Source organism: Syngnathoides biaculeatus, chromosome 8 (assembly GCF_019802595.1).
Source record: "Syngnathoides biaculeatus isolate LvHL_M chromosome 8, ASM1980259v1, whole genome shotgun sequence".
In the NCBI taxonomy this organism is placed as follows: Eukaryota; Metazoa; Chordata; class Actinopteri; order Syngnathiformes; family Syngnathidae; genus Syngnathoides; species Syngnathoides biaculeatus.
In genome coordinates, this window is record NC_084647.1 from 32,472,464 (window position 1) to 32,487,506 (window position 15,043).

At 39.6% G+C, this 15,043-nt stretch overlaps 1 protein-coding gene across 3 annotated transcripts in view; it reads right to left on the minus strand.

The window, feature by feature from the left end:
- Positions 1-1,214: 1,214 nt before the first annotated feature.
- Positions 1,215-15,043, minus strand: part of mrps23 (mitochondrial ribosomal protein S23) — a 28,649-nt gene continuing 14,820 nt past the window's right edge. For 2 of the 3 annotated variants that reach the window (XM_061826761.1, XM_061826763.1), the window contains exons 2-5: positions 14,211-14,390; positions 13,721-13,798; positions 13,470-13,593; positions 1,215-1,911 (exon numbers count right to left, since the gene is read on the minus strand). In XM_061826761.1, coding sequence (XP_061682745.1) covers positions 1,783-1,911; positions 13,470-13,593; positions 13,721-13,798; positions 14,211-14,390 — 511 coding nt within the window. In that variant the 3' untranslated portion in view covers positions 1,215-1,782. Of the gene's footprint in view, positions 1,912-13,469; positions 13,594-13,720; positions 13,799-14,210; positions 14,974-15,043 lie in introns of all 3 variants that reach the window. The other variant, XM_061826762.1, reaches the window with a different exon arrangement.

Below are 15,043 nucleotides of genomic sequence, written 5' to 3' on the forward strand. Positions count from 1 at the left end.
TGCAACATATTCACACCACGATGGGGGGAAAAAAAACATTGATATGACACTGCTGTCTATAAGTTTCTGGAATTTGAAGTTCACAGTAACTATTGACAAGTGTTGCCAGTTACTATAAAAAGCCATGAAATGTCTAAAACTATGAGTAATCATTCACAGGTAAAGATCTTAAAATTCTGGTCTTGAAAAAAAATAAAACAAAATATGTATTAAATAACATGTGCTGAGATTTAACAATTGTTGGGAAATTAGTGACGACATTGCCTTGAACATCAACCTCTCCAACATGGCCGTCACATAAAAATGTTGGTTAGTGAGTGCTCCAGAATGCCAGTCTTCATATCTCATGCTTCTTACAATTAGATCTAATCCTGCTTTTGAGGTTAAAGGGAAATCCGAAAATCGATCAAAAACGTTTCAGATACTCTACATCTAAAACATTCCATGATTCCATTCTTCGAGCAACACAAAAAATGACAATTTTTTTTTTTTTTTTGCAAACAATGATTCAATTTGCTAACCCCAACACAAAACACCAGTTGTCTCCTGGATTTTACTGACAAGCCTATCCCACCACGCGTTAACCATTCACCAAGATGCGACGATCGGACATAATTAACGTTTTTGTTCCAGAATAACTTCAGCCATTTTTTTTATCCCTGTGATTTTAAGGGACATAAAAATGGTTAAATCAAACCAATGAAACTAGCATTAAAATATAAACTAAAACAATTGTCTCCAGTTATCCAAATCTGGAAACAGAATCCTCTTTATTTTCCAAGTATGTCAAAAACACAAGAAATTTGTATCCGCTAGTTGGAGCCACTATAGTACAACAGACAGCCGTTTTGACAAAAAATACTTTGTGGAGACATAAAAAACCGCAGAGAGTCACTTAGCAATAAAGGGTTACTGCTCATGTGGTCATGATAATAGAATTAATGTTTTGCAATATTATGTCACTACCAAATCACTTTTGGTTCATCACCAATGATGTAGACCACAAATGTCAAACTCAAGACCCCAGCCGGATTCGGGCCTGCTACATTTTTTTTTTTTTTTGTGGCCCACGACAGCAAAACATGTGCATGGAAAATGTGGAGAAAAGTTTTTGCAACAATTTTTGTGTTCCCAATGCCCCTTTTGAAATCAATTGAAAATAGCTCAACAAACCATTTCCATTAGGTTCAAATTTCAAAACATATCCACTGATGTGTATTTGTAATATGAGGCATTTATTTTATTGTTTTAGTAGTTATAACGGCGCTCAGAAGGAAACCATAACTACAATGTGGTTAGCGATTAAAAATGAGTTTGACACACCAGATGTAGACTTTTCGTTTCATAATAAAACATGGTTGACTGAATGTAGCTGTAACACTATTATACTGTTTATTAGGCAGGACCAACAAATTTTAGTTTCATGAATATTTTGAACAAATTGAGGAAAAAGTGGTGGAATTGCTGCCATTTTAGAGCTTTAGTTTCAGTGTAATGAATGTAATTTTCTTAGCATGTTTCCATGAAGTTGCAAAAAACAATTATGAAACATCATTGGACTGATATCCAGATCTTAGTGTACAATCAAGAGTTCACAGGTGTCTTATAACTAAATGAACGTAGCCTGCTGACATTGTTGACTGTAGTGACATTTGACAAAGATAGCTGGAGGCTAATTTAGGTCCCTTGATCAGATAGAATCCTTAGTACGCCTGTGCCAGACAACCATGATATTATTTAAACAAGTGACCAGAGCTCCTAGGTAAGCAGAAAGTCAAATTTCTATGATGTATGTGTATGTTTCGTATGCTCTTCTGGCATTTGCTTGCTGTCATCATCAACAGATGGTTCCTCTGTCAGCATGGCTGTGAGCTTGAGCTCCAACACTGGATTCTTGGACTCTGCAGACACCTGCAAAACAAAAAGCAAAGCAATACTATGATCCTTTGTTGAAACTTGGTAGTTTCAACCTTCGTCTTATTTGGTTATTTGAAAATTTCAATAAATCAATGACTGTCATGTTTCAACGTACTGTAATATTTTTGACAATATATAACATAACCCCTCTTTTATCACAGGAGTTATTTTCCAGAAAACCCCAGCAACAAATTAAATACACAAAGTAGCAATCAATTGATATTACAAAGTTTCATAGATGCCAATTTGCGAAACTCCACTTTAGACTGGAGTGCATGTATTTTATTCGTCCATTTGAGGTCACGTTCCACAAACAAACCAAACGCAATCTCTGCTGGGTATCCCCTGCTTAAATTATGAACATGCATTGTCTTTTTTTTTTTGAGAACAAAAGCCAGATTGACCATCTCTGACTCATTACTGCCACATTTACATCAATTAGCCTACAGTACAACACTAACTGTATTAAAGAGCGGTGAGTAACTGCACTACACTGACATAAAATCTGCAACGCCAATATTCACAATATTTGAAATTTGCGAGGGACTACTGGATATATAGTTTTCATTTTTCATACGCAGTACATGTGTACAAAGTGTATATAGTACGTACAGTATATCTACAGGGGGTTCACCATTTATGACAGATTTCTGTTCCGATGGCAGTTACAGTGAAGAAATTAACTATTTGAACACCCTGCTATATTGCAAGTTCTCCCACTTAGAAATCATGGAGCGGTCTGAAATTTTCATCGTTGGTGCGTGTCCACTGTGAGAGAGATAATCTAAAAAGAAAAATCCAGAAATCACTATGTAGGATTTTTTTAACGATTTGTGTAATACAGCTGCGAATAAGTATTTGAACACCTGAGAAAACAAATGTTAATATTTGGTCCAGCAGCCTTTGTTTGCAATTACAGAGGTTGAAATGTTTCCTGTAGTTATTCACTTGATTTGTACACACTGCAGGAGGGATTTTGGCCCACTCCTCCTCACAGATCTTCTCTGGATCAGACAGGTTTCTGGGCTGTCGCTGAGAAACACTGAGTTTCAGCTCCCTCCAAAGATTTTCTATTGGGTTTAGGTCTGGAGACTGGCTAGGCCACACCAGAATCTTGATATGCTTCTTACGGAGCCACTCCTTGATTTTCTTGGCTGTATGCTTCGGTCATTGTCATGTTCACAGACCGAGACATGACCCATCTTCAATGCCCTGACTGAGGGAAAGAGGTTGTTCCCCAAAATCTCACAATACATGCCCACGGTCATCCTTTCCTTAATACAGTGCAGTCGACCTGTCCCATGTGCAGAAAAACACCCCAAAACATGATGCTACCACCCCCATGTTTCACAGTAGGGATGGTGTTGGTGGGATGGAACTCAACATTTGTTTTCCTCCAAACATGATTCGTGGAATTAAGACCAAATTATTCCATTTTGGTCTCATCTGACCACAAACCTTTCTCCTATGACTCCTCTGTATCATCCAAATGGTCATTGGCAAACTTAAGACAGGCCTTGACATATGCTGGTTTAAACAGGGGAACCTTCCGTGCCATGCATGATTTCAAACCACGACGTCTTAGTGTATTACCAACAGTCACCTTGGAAACGGTGCTCCCAGCTCTTTTCAGGTCATTGACCAAGTCCTATTATGTAGTCCTGGGCTGATTCCTCACCTTTCTAAGGATCATTGAGACCCCACGAGGTGATATCCTGCATGGGCTGCACTCCGATTGAGATTGACCGTCATGTTTCTCCGTAGCCCTTTCCAACCGTGTGGAGTTGTACGATTTTGTTTCTGGTGTCTTTGGACAGATCTTTGGTCTTGGCCATGTTACAAGTTTGAGTCTGACTGAAAGGGGCGGACAGGTGTCTTTTATGCACCTAACGACCTCACACAGGTGCATCTGATTCAGGATAATACATGGAGTGGAGGTGGACTTTTAAAGGTGGACTAACAGGTCTTTGAGGGTCAGAATTATAGCTGATAGACAGGTGTTCAAATACTTATTTGCAGCTGTTTCACACAAATATTGTGATTTCTGGATTTTTCTTTAGATTATGTCTCTCACAGTGGACATGCACCTACGATGAAAATTTGAGACCCCTCCCTGATTTCTAAGTGGGAGAAATTGCAATATAGCAGGGTGTTCAAATACTTATTTTCTTCACTGTATTTATTGAAACTCAAATTCGAAAATGAGTCATTTAAAAAATATCAGAATCTATTAGTGAGAAACGTCAACATGGTGGTAAAGTCACTTGCATGAAAAACAGCATAAATATATAAATATATAAATACAGCACAACCTCACTTCGCAATGCTCCTTTGGTTTTAGTTTGTGAACAGTCGGAGCATCCACAGAGAACTCTTACTTACACTCACTCTCACACAGCGAAAAAAACTGTGTTCTGTGTGTCACATGTTTTGGGTCACTTCATTTTTCATGCCAATTAGCCCTCAGTATGTCTCCAAAGAAAGTGATAAATGGAAGTTATAGCTATCTTTAGTAAGTGTAACTTTTTCTGTTGGAAATAAAAGTTAAAACAACTAAATGTGAATAGTGTTTTTGTTTCTGATCTAGCAATCCAAGTTTAATTTGGTCAAATCGAGCATCTGTTGGGGAGCAGCTTCTTCTGCTTGACGTGTTAATTTGTTTTATGTATTTTGAGAAACAACGAATGAGAAACAAACAAACAACTTTGTTCTAGAACAGATTAAATCTAATTATTTAAAGTGGGATACAATTTGGTTAAGGAACAGAGTCTTGAAACAAATTAAGTTCAGAGAGACCGTAAATAGAAGGCCAGCTTGCTAGGATGTGCCTTTATGTGCATGCGATCAACATGTCTGCCACACCTGGATCAAGCAATGAGATGGATGATAGGCTGACGTCTTTTTTTTTTTTCGGCATGCCATCGCAATCGGCCCAAACTGTCTCAGACTGGCCGATCATGATCAACGCCTCAGCTGCGCCTAGAGATTCTTTCCATAAAAGTTACGAACAAAATCGGTGACAAAGGGCAGCCTTGAACCTTCAAAATTGAATTCAACTAGGTACAATTCGCTGTCTGAAATTCACCGTCCAAATTCAGTGTTAAGAAGGCAGGGTTACTTCAGGTCTTCTTAAAGGTCAAGTGTCATGCCTATAAACATTCTAAAACAGATATTGTAATGAAAAACAATATAACATTATTCACTTCAATGTCCATACGAAAAAATAAATATGAGCAGAGAGCGCGTCATCTATGTGCAAAGTTGTGGAAGTCTCATTTGACATCCAAGTGGTAGCCATATTGCCTGCATCCTCTGTTCATTACGTCACACCGCGACATTCCCCATTGAAAACATGCTGTGCCACCTACAATGGGACACGGAAGCTCTTTTCAGAGAACATCTCACAATCGAGTTAAGTGACAGGGGCAATATGACCCTATCGTTTCGAGCCATATTTAGATGATATGTGGATCACTTCTAACTAACAGACTCCCAGACAGTATGTATGAGCAAGCCCGGCCGAAACCAACCGCTGCCGACACAATCGAGTGAAGTGACTGGGGCAATATTATCCTATCATTTCGTTTCATTTCGAGCCAAATTTAGATATGCAGATCACTTCTAACGAACAACAGACTCCCAAAAAATATGTATGAGCCAGCCCGAACAAAGCCGTCCGCCACAGACACAATCGAGTGAAGTGACCGGGGCAGTATTATCCTATCTTTTCATTTCGTTTTGAGCCATATTTAGATGATATGCGGATCACTTCTAACTATAGAGATGAAAATTCCTGAAAATAGAAATGTGAGCACTGAAGGTGCAGAGTCCTCGTAGCGGGGTCCGGGGGTCATTTTTGAAAAAATGGATGGCTGTGGTGTATTCTGGTGATATCTGTGAACAAAATTCAGACGAAAATTGAAAGTAAAATTTCTAAGTCCTGACCAAAAAAAAGAAAAAAATTCGGTAGAAGTTCCAAGGGCCAAGCCCATATTTTTTTGCCCGCCCCATCCCCCTATCACTGGATAGCACAAAATCCCATTTGTCATTAAAACATGCTTAAAATATGCCATCTTATCTCAAGACAAATGAATTAAGTGAACAATTCAGTAAAAAGACATCTAAAAATGTACTTTTCCCCTCATTATACTTATTATAGTATGGATATAGAACATACACAAATATATCCGAGAATTTCTACACCGTACAGCAAAACATGTTAAAGAAGTTGATCTGTAGTAATTACTATTAACGTTTAAGTCTCAAACTTGTTACGTCGCGTTGTACTGATACTCTCGACCACATTGCTCACTATCTTAGATATAGATCTAGTAACACTAATAGTATAATGGGTTGCTGTTAATAAAATATATTATATATATATAAATACATGATGAGACATTATTTGATGTCAATTATTATAGTGAGATATATATATATATATATATATGTATACACACACACTCACACACACACAGTCACTCACATTTGAAAAATGTACGGGTGTGGTCAGTTATGCTCGCAGATAAAGTTGCGGTGTGATTAGGGATGGCCTGAAAATAACTTACTGGATTAATATAACATAACTGTAGATTAAAAAAAATAAACAAATACATAACTAAAAAAGAAAACTAACAAACTCAGAAATGATAATTTCCAATTTCAACTGATATTAGTAGAACACGATATAAAAACTTTATTTAAAAATTTTCATCAATAAAAATTCTTAATCTGACAAACTTTATCTGAAGAAAAGTTAGATGCACTGGCCTGTCAAGGAATAAACATGAACGGTCTATACCCGCAATGTATGAAAGATGCTGAAAGCTTAGTTCAACATAATCGGCGTTAGTGGCAACGAGCTAGCGATACATTAAAAAAACATTCCTGTCGGCAATCATGATGTATTGTTGGGGGGGGGCACGCATCACGGGACTGCCATAAATAGGAGGCCGGCATGCTAGAACACGCCTTTATGTGCATGCGCTCGACGTATTGGCCACACGTGAATCAAGCGACAATGTGGATGATAGTCTAACATCTTTGTTATTTTTATTTTTTTTTGGGGGGGGGCACGCCGTCACGCTGCCTCACGATCAACGCGATGAGCACCCCTGGTGTAACTGAATTTCCTTTGACATGGCTCATGATGTTAATATGGCTTTCGACATAAATGCACTCCCATTAGGTGAAGCAGCTCTGATCATGCCCTTTCGGCCGTACATGCTCAGTACGATGAACTTGCATTTCCTGTTTCTGGGTGAATACCAGTTGTTTTGGAGCAGGCTTGTTTAGTTAACAATATTAATGAAATAAAAACGTAAATTAATGTCAAGACTACACAAAATAAGCGACGTCTTGAGAGAATGCGAGGGGAGGGGCATTACTGTTACTCGCGTTAGTGCCTCAACATGGCTACGCTCGTGAGAACAAAACAACGAACTCAAACGCATGTTTGTTCAATGTTGTCAACTAATATCCAGATTAATTTGGGGCAATTTTTCCTATATTTTCTGGAGAAATTTTCGTGAAAACTTGAAAATCCGGAATTCCGGGAAAATCCGGAGGACTGTAACTAACAACAGACTCCAAGACAGTATGACCCAACCTGGTCGAAGCCGTCCGCCGCGGACGCAATCGAGTGAAGTGACCGGGGCAATATTACCCTTTCGTTTCGTTTCAAGCCATATTTACATGATATGCGGATCACTTCTAACTAACAGACTCCCAAGACAGCATGTATGAGCCAACCCGGTCGAAGCCGTGCCTCGCCTGCAGGCGGCACCTCGTCCACCCACCTATTATGAGACACTGAAGCTCTTTTCAAAGAAGAGAACATTTCAAAATCGAGTGAAGTGACCGGGGCAATATTATCCTATCGTTTTGAACCATAATTAGATGATATGCGGATCGCTTCTTCCTAACAACAGACTCCCAGACAGTATGTATGAGCCAGCCTAGCCGAAGCCGTGCCCCTCGTCCGAAGCCGTGACTGATGTCTGCGGATCTTTTGTTAGATTCTGAGAGGAGTAAGTCCCCCCCCCCAAACTATAAAAAATTTTTTTTGTAGCTGTATACCCACCTACCTGTTATTTGGAACCCACGAAGCTCTCGTCCTTTGCACCTGTGCAATCCATTTTCACGACAAACCTGGTCTTTTTGAAAAGTATGAAGAATGAATCCATCCTCCTGTTCGAACAATATCCAGCAATACGAGCCAGCATTTTGGCTAACAAAAAGGAACAACAAGCTACCTTCCAGCAGGTAAAACTAGTATAAAACATACGAGACTGCTTGAATGGATGTCTGTTCCTAACGTCAGTTCCTGCTTCTTCTCGAAAACAAATGCCTCTATAGGATTTTCATGGTGGGAGTGACAAAAAGCCAAATGTCAAAATCACGTTGTGTGGTGAAAAAACGGATGGATCCATTACAGCTTCCTTTTTTCCATTAATAACATACTAAAAATCATGCATTTCATGACAGTGGCACTTTAACACTGAACACTGAATTTAGGTGGTATTGTATTGGAATTGTATTGTATTGGAATTGTAACCAGTTGAACCTCAGGAGACTGAAAATATTGAGTTTGAATTTTAAAGGTTGAATTTTTCTATATGACAAATTTGTTAACATTGAAAAGTTAAACTGAAATACAGCTTTTGAAAATATGATCACTTTGAAGTAATGTCAATTTTATAACATGAAATTTTCAGTGCCATTTTTAATTCAAATCCTGATTGCATATATTTACTTCCATCGGTGTTGGCCTTTTCTATCCCTGGAGAAGGGACAAAATGGGCGTTTTCACACCCGAGGTAGAACCGGGAGTCAGACCATTCCCGTTTGATTCTTACTTTTCATTTTAAGATTAATATGATTGGACCAGTGGATTAATATAAAGTTATTATGATTAGTTATTATTGGGTTTCAATTATTGGGTTTCTTCTAGTGTTGACCAGTCCCACGGTCGAATGTTCATGCGTGACTATAGATCAGGAGTGGCCAAACAGTCAGAGATGAAGAGCTACATTTTTTACTGTTATGACAGAGAACCACATTATACAAAGAGCCACATCTCTCATCCATCCATCCATCCATCCATCCAGCAATCAATTTTCTGAGCCGCTTATCATCACAAGTGTCACAAGAGTGCTGGAGCCCAATTCCAGCTGTCAACGGGCAGGAGGCTGGGTACACGCTGAACTGGTTGCCACCAAATCGCAGGGCACATGGAGACAGACAAGAGTCACACTCACAATCACACCAAGGGGCAATTTAGAGTCTCCATTGAACGCATATTTTTGGGATGTGGGAGGAAACCAGAATGCCTTGAGAAAACCCACGCAGGCATGGGGAGAACATGGACACTCTTCACAAATGGTTCTGGGATTTGAACCCCGGGCCTCAGAACTGTGAGGTCAACGCGCTACAGCTGCGTCACCGTGCCATATCATACACATGGATTCCCTTCTCACAAACATATAGTGAAGAAAATGAGCATTTGAACATCCCACAATATTGCAGGTTCTCCCACTTTGAAATCATGGAGGGGTCTGTAATTTTCATCCTAGGTGCATGCCCACTGTGAGAGATAATCTAAAAAGAAAAATCCAGAAAACACAATGTATGTTTTTTTAACAATTTATTTGAGTGCTACAGCTGCAAAAAAGTATTTGAACACCTGTCTATCAGCTAGAATTCTGACCCTCAAAGACCTGTTAGTTCGCCTGTAAAATTCTGCCTCCACTCCATGTATTATCCTAAATTAGATGTACCTGTGTGAGGTTGTTAGCTGCATGAAGACACCTGTCCACCCCATACAATCAGTAAGACTCAAAATTGTAACACAGCCAAGACCAAAGAGCTGTCCAAAGACACTAGAGACAAAATTGTACAACTACACATGGCTGGAAAGGGCGACAGAGAAATTGTCAAGCAGCTTGGTGAAGAAAGGGCCACAGTTTGAGCAATCATTAGAAAATGGAAGAAGCTCAACATGACAGTCAATCTCAATCGGAGTGGAGCCACATGCAAGATATCACCTCGCGGGCTCTTGATTATCCTTAGAAAGGTGAGGAATCGGCCCAGGACTACACGACAGGACTTGGTCAATGATCTGAAAAGAGTTGGGACCACCATTTCCAAGGTGACTGTTGGTAATACACTAAGACGTCTAGCTTTGAAATCATGAAGGGCACGGAAGGTTCCCCTGCTTAAAAGGCCTGTCTTAAGTTTGCCAATGACCATTTGGATGATACAGAGGAGTCATGGGAGAAAGATTTGTGGTCAGATGAGACCAAAATTGAACTTTTTGGTCATCATTTCACTAACCGTGTTTGGAGGAAGACAAGTGATGAGTTCCATCCCAAGAACACCATTCCTTCTGTGAAGCATGGGAGCAGTAGCATAATGCTTTGCGGGTGTTTTTCTGCACATGCGACACAACGATTGCACTGTTTTAAGGAGAGTATGACTGCAGCCATGTATTGTGAGATTTTAGGGAACAAACTCTTTCCCTCAGTCAGAGCATTGAAGATGGGTCTTGGCTGGGTGTTTCAACATGACAATGACCCAAAGCACACAGCCAGGAAAACCAAGGAGTGGCTCCGTAAGAAGCATATCAAGGTTCTGGCATGGCCTAGCCAGTCTCCAGACCTAAACCCAAAAGAAAATCTTTGGAGGGAGCTGAAACTCCGTGTTTCTCAGCGACAGCCCAGAAACCTGTCTGATCTAGAGAAGATTTGTGTCACTCCTGCAGTGTGTGCAAACTGAACAACTACAGGAAACGTTTGACCTCTGTAATTGCAAACAAAGGCTACTGTATCAAATAACATTGTTTTTCTCAGATGTTCAAATACTTATTTGCATCTGTATTACACAAATAAAACGCTAAAAAAAAATCATACATTGTGATTTCTGGATTTTTCTTTTTAGATTATCGCTCTCACAGTGGACATGCACCATACACAAAATTTCAAACCCCTTTATGATTTCTAAGTGGGAGAACTTGCAATATAGCAGGGTGTTCAAATACTTATTTTCTTCACTGTAACTTTGCACAGCCAAATTTTTTGTAAATGTCACACACCAACATATATATAAAAAAAAAAAAATTGTGCGCCCTCTCATACAGACAAACTACCAGTTCAACCAAGTCTTGTCTTGTATATCACAACTCTCATCTAATTTAACACTGAAATACTCACATCATTGGTGGTATGAGTGCAACTGTGAATCAGTAGCCACGCTCATATTCGACATTTTCAGTTCAACAGTGTGGCGGGACAGTTGAATTAACACATTCAACATCAGACATTCAAGTTTGTAGCAATCCAGTCACCAGTGGTGTTCATTCTAGAGCTCAAAGTATAGTTTCATTATGTCCTCATATTATTAGTGAGGAAGACTGGTGTCTGCCGTGGTGCTCCATCGCCTGTAGGCATCGCGCTTGACCCAATCACTGTCCTGACCCGGCAGCCAAAATGGTATCCCTTTCAAATGGGGAACAGACCCCCTGGGCTGTGGAGTCCATCTGGGGTGGCAATTAATTAGTTTAGTGCCACCGTGCTAGCCACGCCTGTCCAGTCTTTTCTCTGATGTTCTTGGTGGTAATCCACTTCACAACAGAGTGCCACAACAACTGTGGTATCTTTTTGTCCTTGCGTTCCCATGGGAACATGGGACAAGTGCACCCAACTACGGGGTGTCATCTTCATGTCTCATGTTCGCAATACACCTGTGGCATGAGTTATAGCTTCAAGCATTTTTCAATATGATGCCACAAGCTCCTCTTTGCACCGCCTCTCAAGCTTTGTCTTTGTCTCATAAGAACGGAAATATGTCTCTCATGATCTAAGAATCCTTTCAGGTGGCTTTTAGCAAACTCCAGGCAGACTGCCATGTGCACTTTATTTAGCTGTGGCTTAGATCTAGCCACTCTACTATACAATGACTAATGGAGTGCTACAAAGATAGTTGACAAGGTTCTCCTCTCTTTACAGAGGACAACTGGAGCTCTGACAGGTTCTTTGTCACCTCCTTGTCAAAGGCACTTCTCTCCCGATTGCTCAGTTAAGATGGGCCGCCAATCCTAAAAAGAGTCCTGGTGGTTCGGAATGTCTTCCATTTACAGATTACAGAGGCCACTGTGCTAATTGGAACCTTCAGTGCAACAGATTTTTCTTTCCTGCACCATTGCCCCAATTTGTGCCTCAAGACAGTCCTTTCTCAGAGGTATACTGACATTTTTTGATTTCGTGCTTGGTGTGTGCTGTGACATACAGTGTCACCCGTGGGACCTTATAAAGATAGTTGTGTACCTTTCCAAATTCTGTCAAATAAACAATGTATCACAGGGGGAATCCAGTTAAGATGTAGGGACCTCTCAAGGATGAGTGGAAACCTGATCAAGTTTGAGCTTTGTGGACAAGGTCACGAATACTTACGTACAAGAGATTTCTTGTTTTTTTTTTAATTAATATATTTGCTAAAAGTTCTAAAACCATTTTTTCATGTCAGTAAGGGGTGTTGTGGGTAGAATTTGGAGCTGGGTGGGAGAACTTATTAAATTTTTGAATGAGGCTTTAAGAAAATGTATGCACTGTGAATACAGTAATCACTCTTTAATTCACAGATCACCTATCGCGGATTCAGATCATCGCAGATTTCCGGAAAAAAAAAAAAAAAAAAAGTTCACTACATACTAATGTGCCATCCCCGGCACGATGACATGGACCAATGAAGCAAAAACAAACAAACAAAAAAAAACATGCCAGCATTCATTAATACAGTACTGACCTGTATATTACGGGGGAAGGCAATGCACCATCGCCGGCGAAACAACATGAACCAACGAAGCAAAAAATAAATAAATAACATTTTTAAAAAGCGCAAGCATACATTAGTACAGTACTGCAGCAGAAAGCCGCATTGATAGGGTATAATGCGGCATCCCCATGAAGAAGATAAGGACCCATGAAGGTTGGGGCATCTGATTCGGATTTGCGGTTTTTCACTTTTTGTGGATGGGTTTAGTACCAATTCACCGCGAAAAACGAGGGATTACTGTACATTCCAGATGCACTGTTCTCTTTTCCCACCATTCAAAGTTATTCAGTGTGTGCTGTCTGTAACCTCAGAACAACGTGTGATGGGACCATGTAAAACAAAGACTAATCTCGACTCTCATCAATGACAACCACGTCAAGTGTTGCTCTACCTAGAGAGTAAGATTTTAAAGGTTTCTTGAAGGAGGAGATACCAATTTTGGGTACTGTTATGAAAATGCAAACTGTAAATATGTTTATGTATTACATACATATGAACATGCATTGCGTGAGATAGGTATGAGATATATATAAAGCCATTTTGACATCTTTGCAATGTGGTTTCACATCTCCGAATTACAAAAATTTATAATTAAATTTTTGATATTAACCACAAATAATTTTTGACACTGTTAAATTTCACAGGAGTTTAGACAAAAGCGATTGTGCTTTTGAGGCAGAGGAACGGATGTTTTCAAATGATCCAGAAGGAAAAACTCTTACCGTTGTTGCTCCTCTCCTTCTCAGAATGACACCCTCTGCAAGCAAAGCCTTCGCAGTCTCCTCAAACAGAGCACAGTCATCCATCCCGTACTGACTGTTTAACTCTGCATACTTGTCTACAAACCTACAGTAAAATATAAAATATTATGTAAATGTTAATGCTAATCTGAGTGTTCCATCAGTACAAAAATAAATTAAAAAACCCAAACGTTTAACATCATTTTGCATAAAAAAGGAAAAACAATACTAACCTCTGACTGGTAGAGACAAAGTTTGATTTGGAAAGATCAAAAGGCCGAAGGCCCATCCCATACTGGTCATAAAAATTCCTTAAAGCATAGTGAGACATAAATATTACGTAATGCAGTACACTGTATTCTACATCAGAGATGCCCACGGGCACATGGTTGCCCAGGAGGACCACTTAAGACACCTCCGAGGCATGTTCTAAAAATAGCACAGGTTACAAATTATTATTTGTGCTTTAAATTTTGAATCTAACTTGCTTCCATGATTTTTTTTTAAATGTCATATAAAAATTAATAAAAATATTTTATGTATAATGAACTCTGAAGTTTGCCGCAAACAGATCACATAGCCCTTCATACGATCATTGCTCACGAAGTGGCCCTCAGCTTCAAAAAGGTTGGTGACCCGTGTTCTATAGGATTTCTGTAAGTGATAAATTGTTATATACCTAGATGCTATTTCATTGCAAGAAATAGTAAAAACTTTACTTACGCTCTAATTTTATCTTCTGTATAGAAAATTTCAGGCACTGGGTCTGGTTTCTTGACCCTGGATCTTGTAAAAGGCTTGACATAAAGTGGTTGGCATTTTGGTGGAAAAACTTCATACACATCATACCAGATTGGTTTCTCCGTTTTCTTTATCACTCCAGAGCGCATTAGATCCCGAACCCTGTTAATCATATTTTGAGTTAGTCATGTTAAATTACAAACCAATCAAATTCAAAATAAAGCTCATACAAAGTCAGACAAATAAAAACAAAAGGAATTAAAATCACTTGTATAAACCACTTTTGCTGAAGATGTGTCTTTAACAAGATAGTTATTTCTTGGACAGGCTTCAGTGAGTTTAATAAAAACGAAAAATTTTCTTTGCAGGTGATTAAATTTCTAATGAATGCTTTTCATCAACAAGCCATTCATGATGGAACACTAACAACAAAAATTGTTGAAATGAGTTTCCTCGAAAGGGTGTTCGGGCTCTCCCTTAGAGGTAGTGAGAAGCTCGGTCATCCGTGAAGGGCTCAGAGTTGAGGAGCTTCTCCTACGCATTGAGAGGAGCCAGATGACGTGGTTGGGGCATCTGATTCAGATGCCTCGCTGACGCCTCCATGGAAGGAGATCCTGACTTCGACCCAGGACACCCTTGAGATGCTACGTCTCTCGAATGGCCTGGGAACGCCTCGGGATCTCCCCGGGAGCTGGATGAAATGGGTGAGGAAAGGAAAGTCTTCTTCTTTTCCTTTCAGCTTGTCCTGTCAGGGGTCACACCACGTGTCATCTTTTGCCATCTTAGCCTATCTCCTGCATCTTCCTCTCTAACCC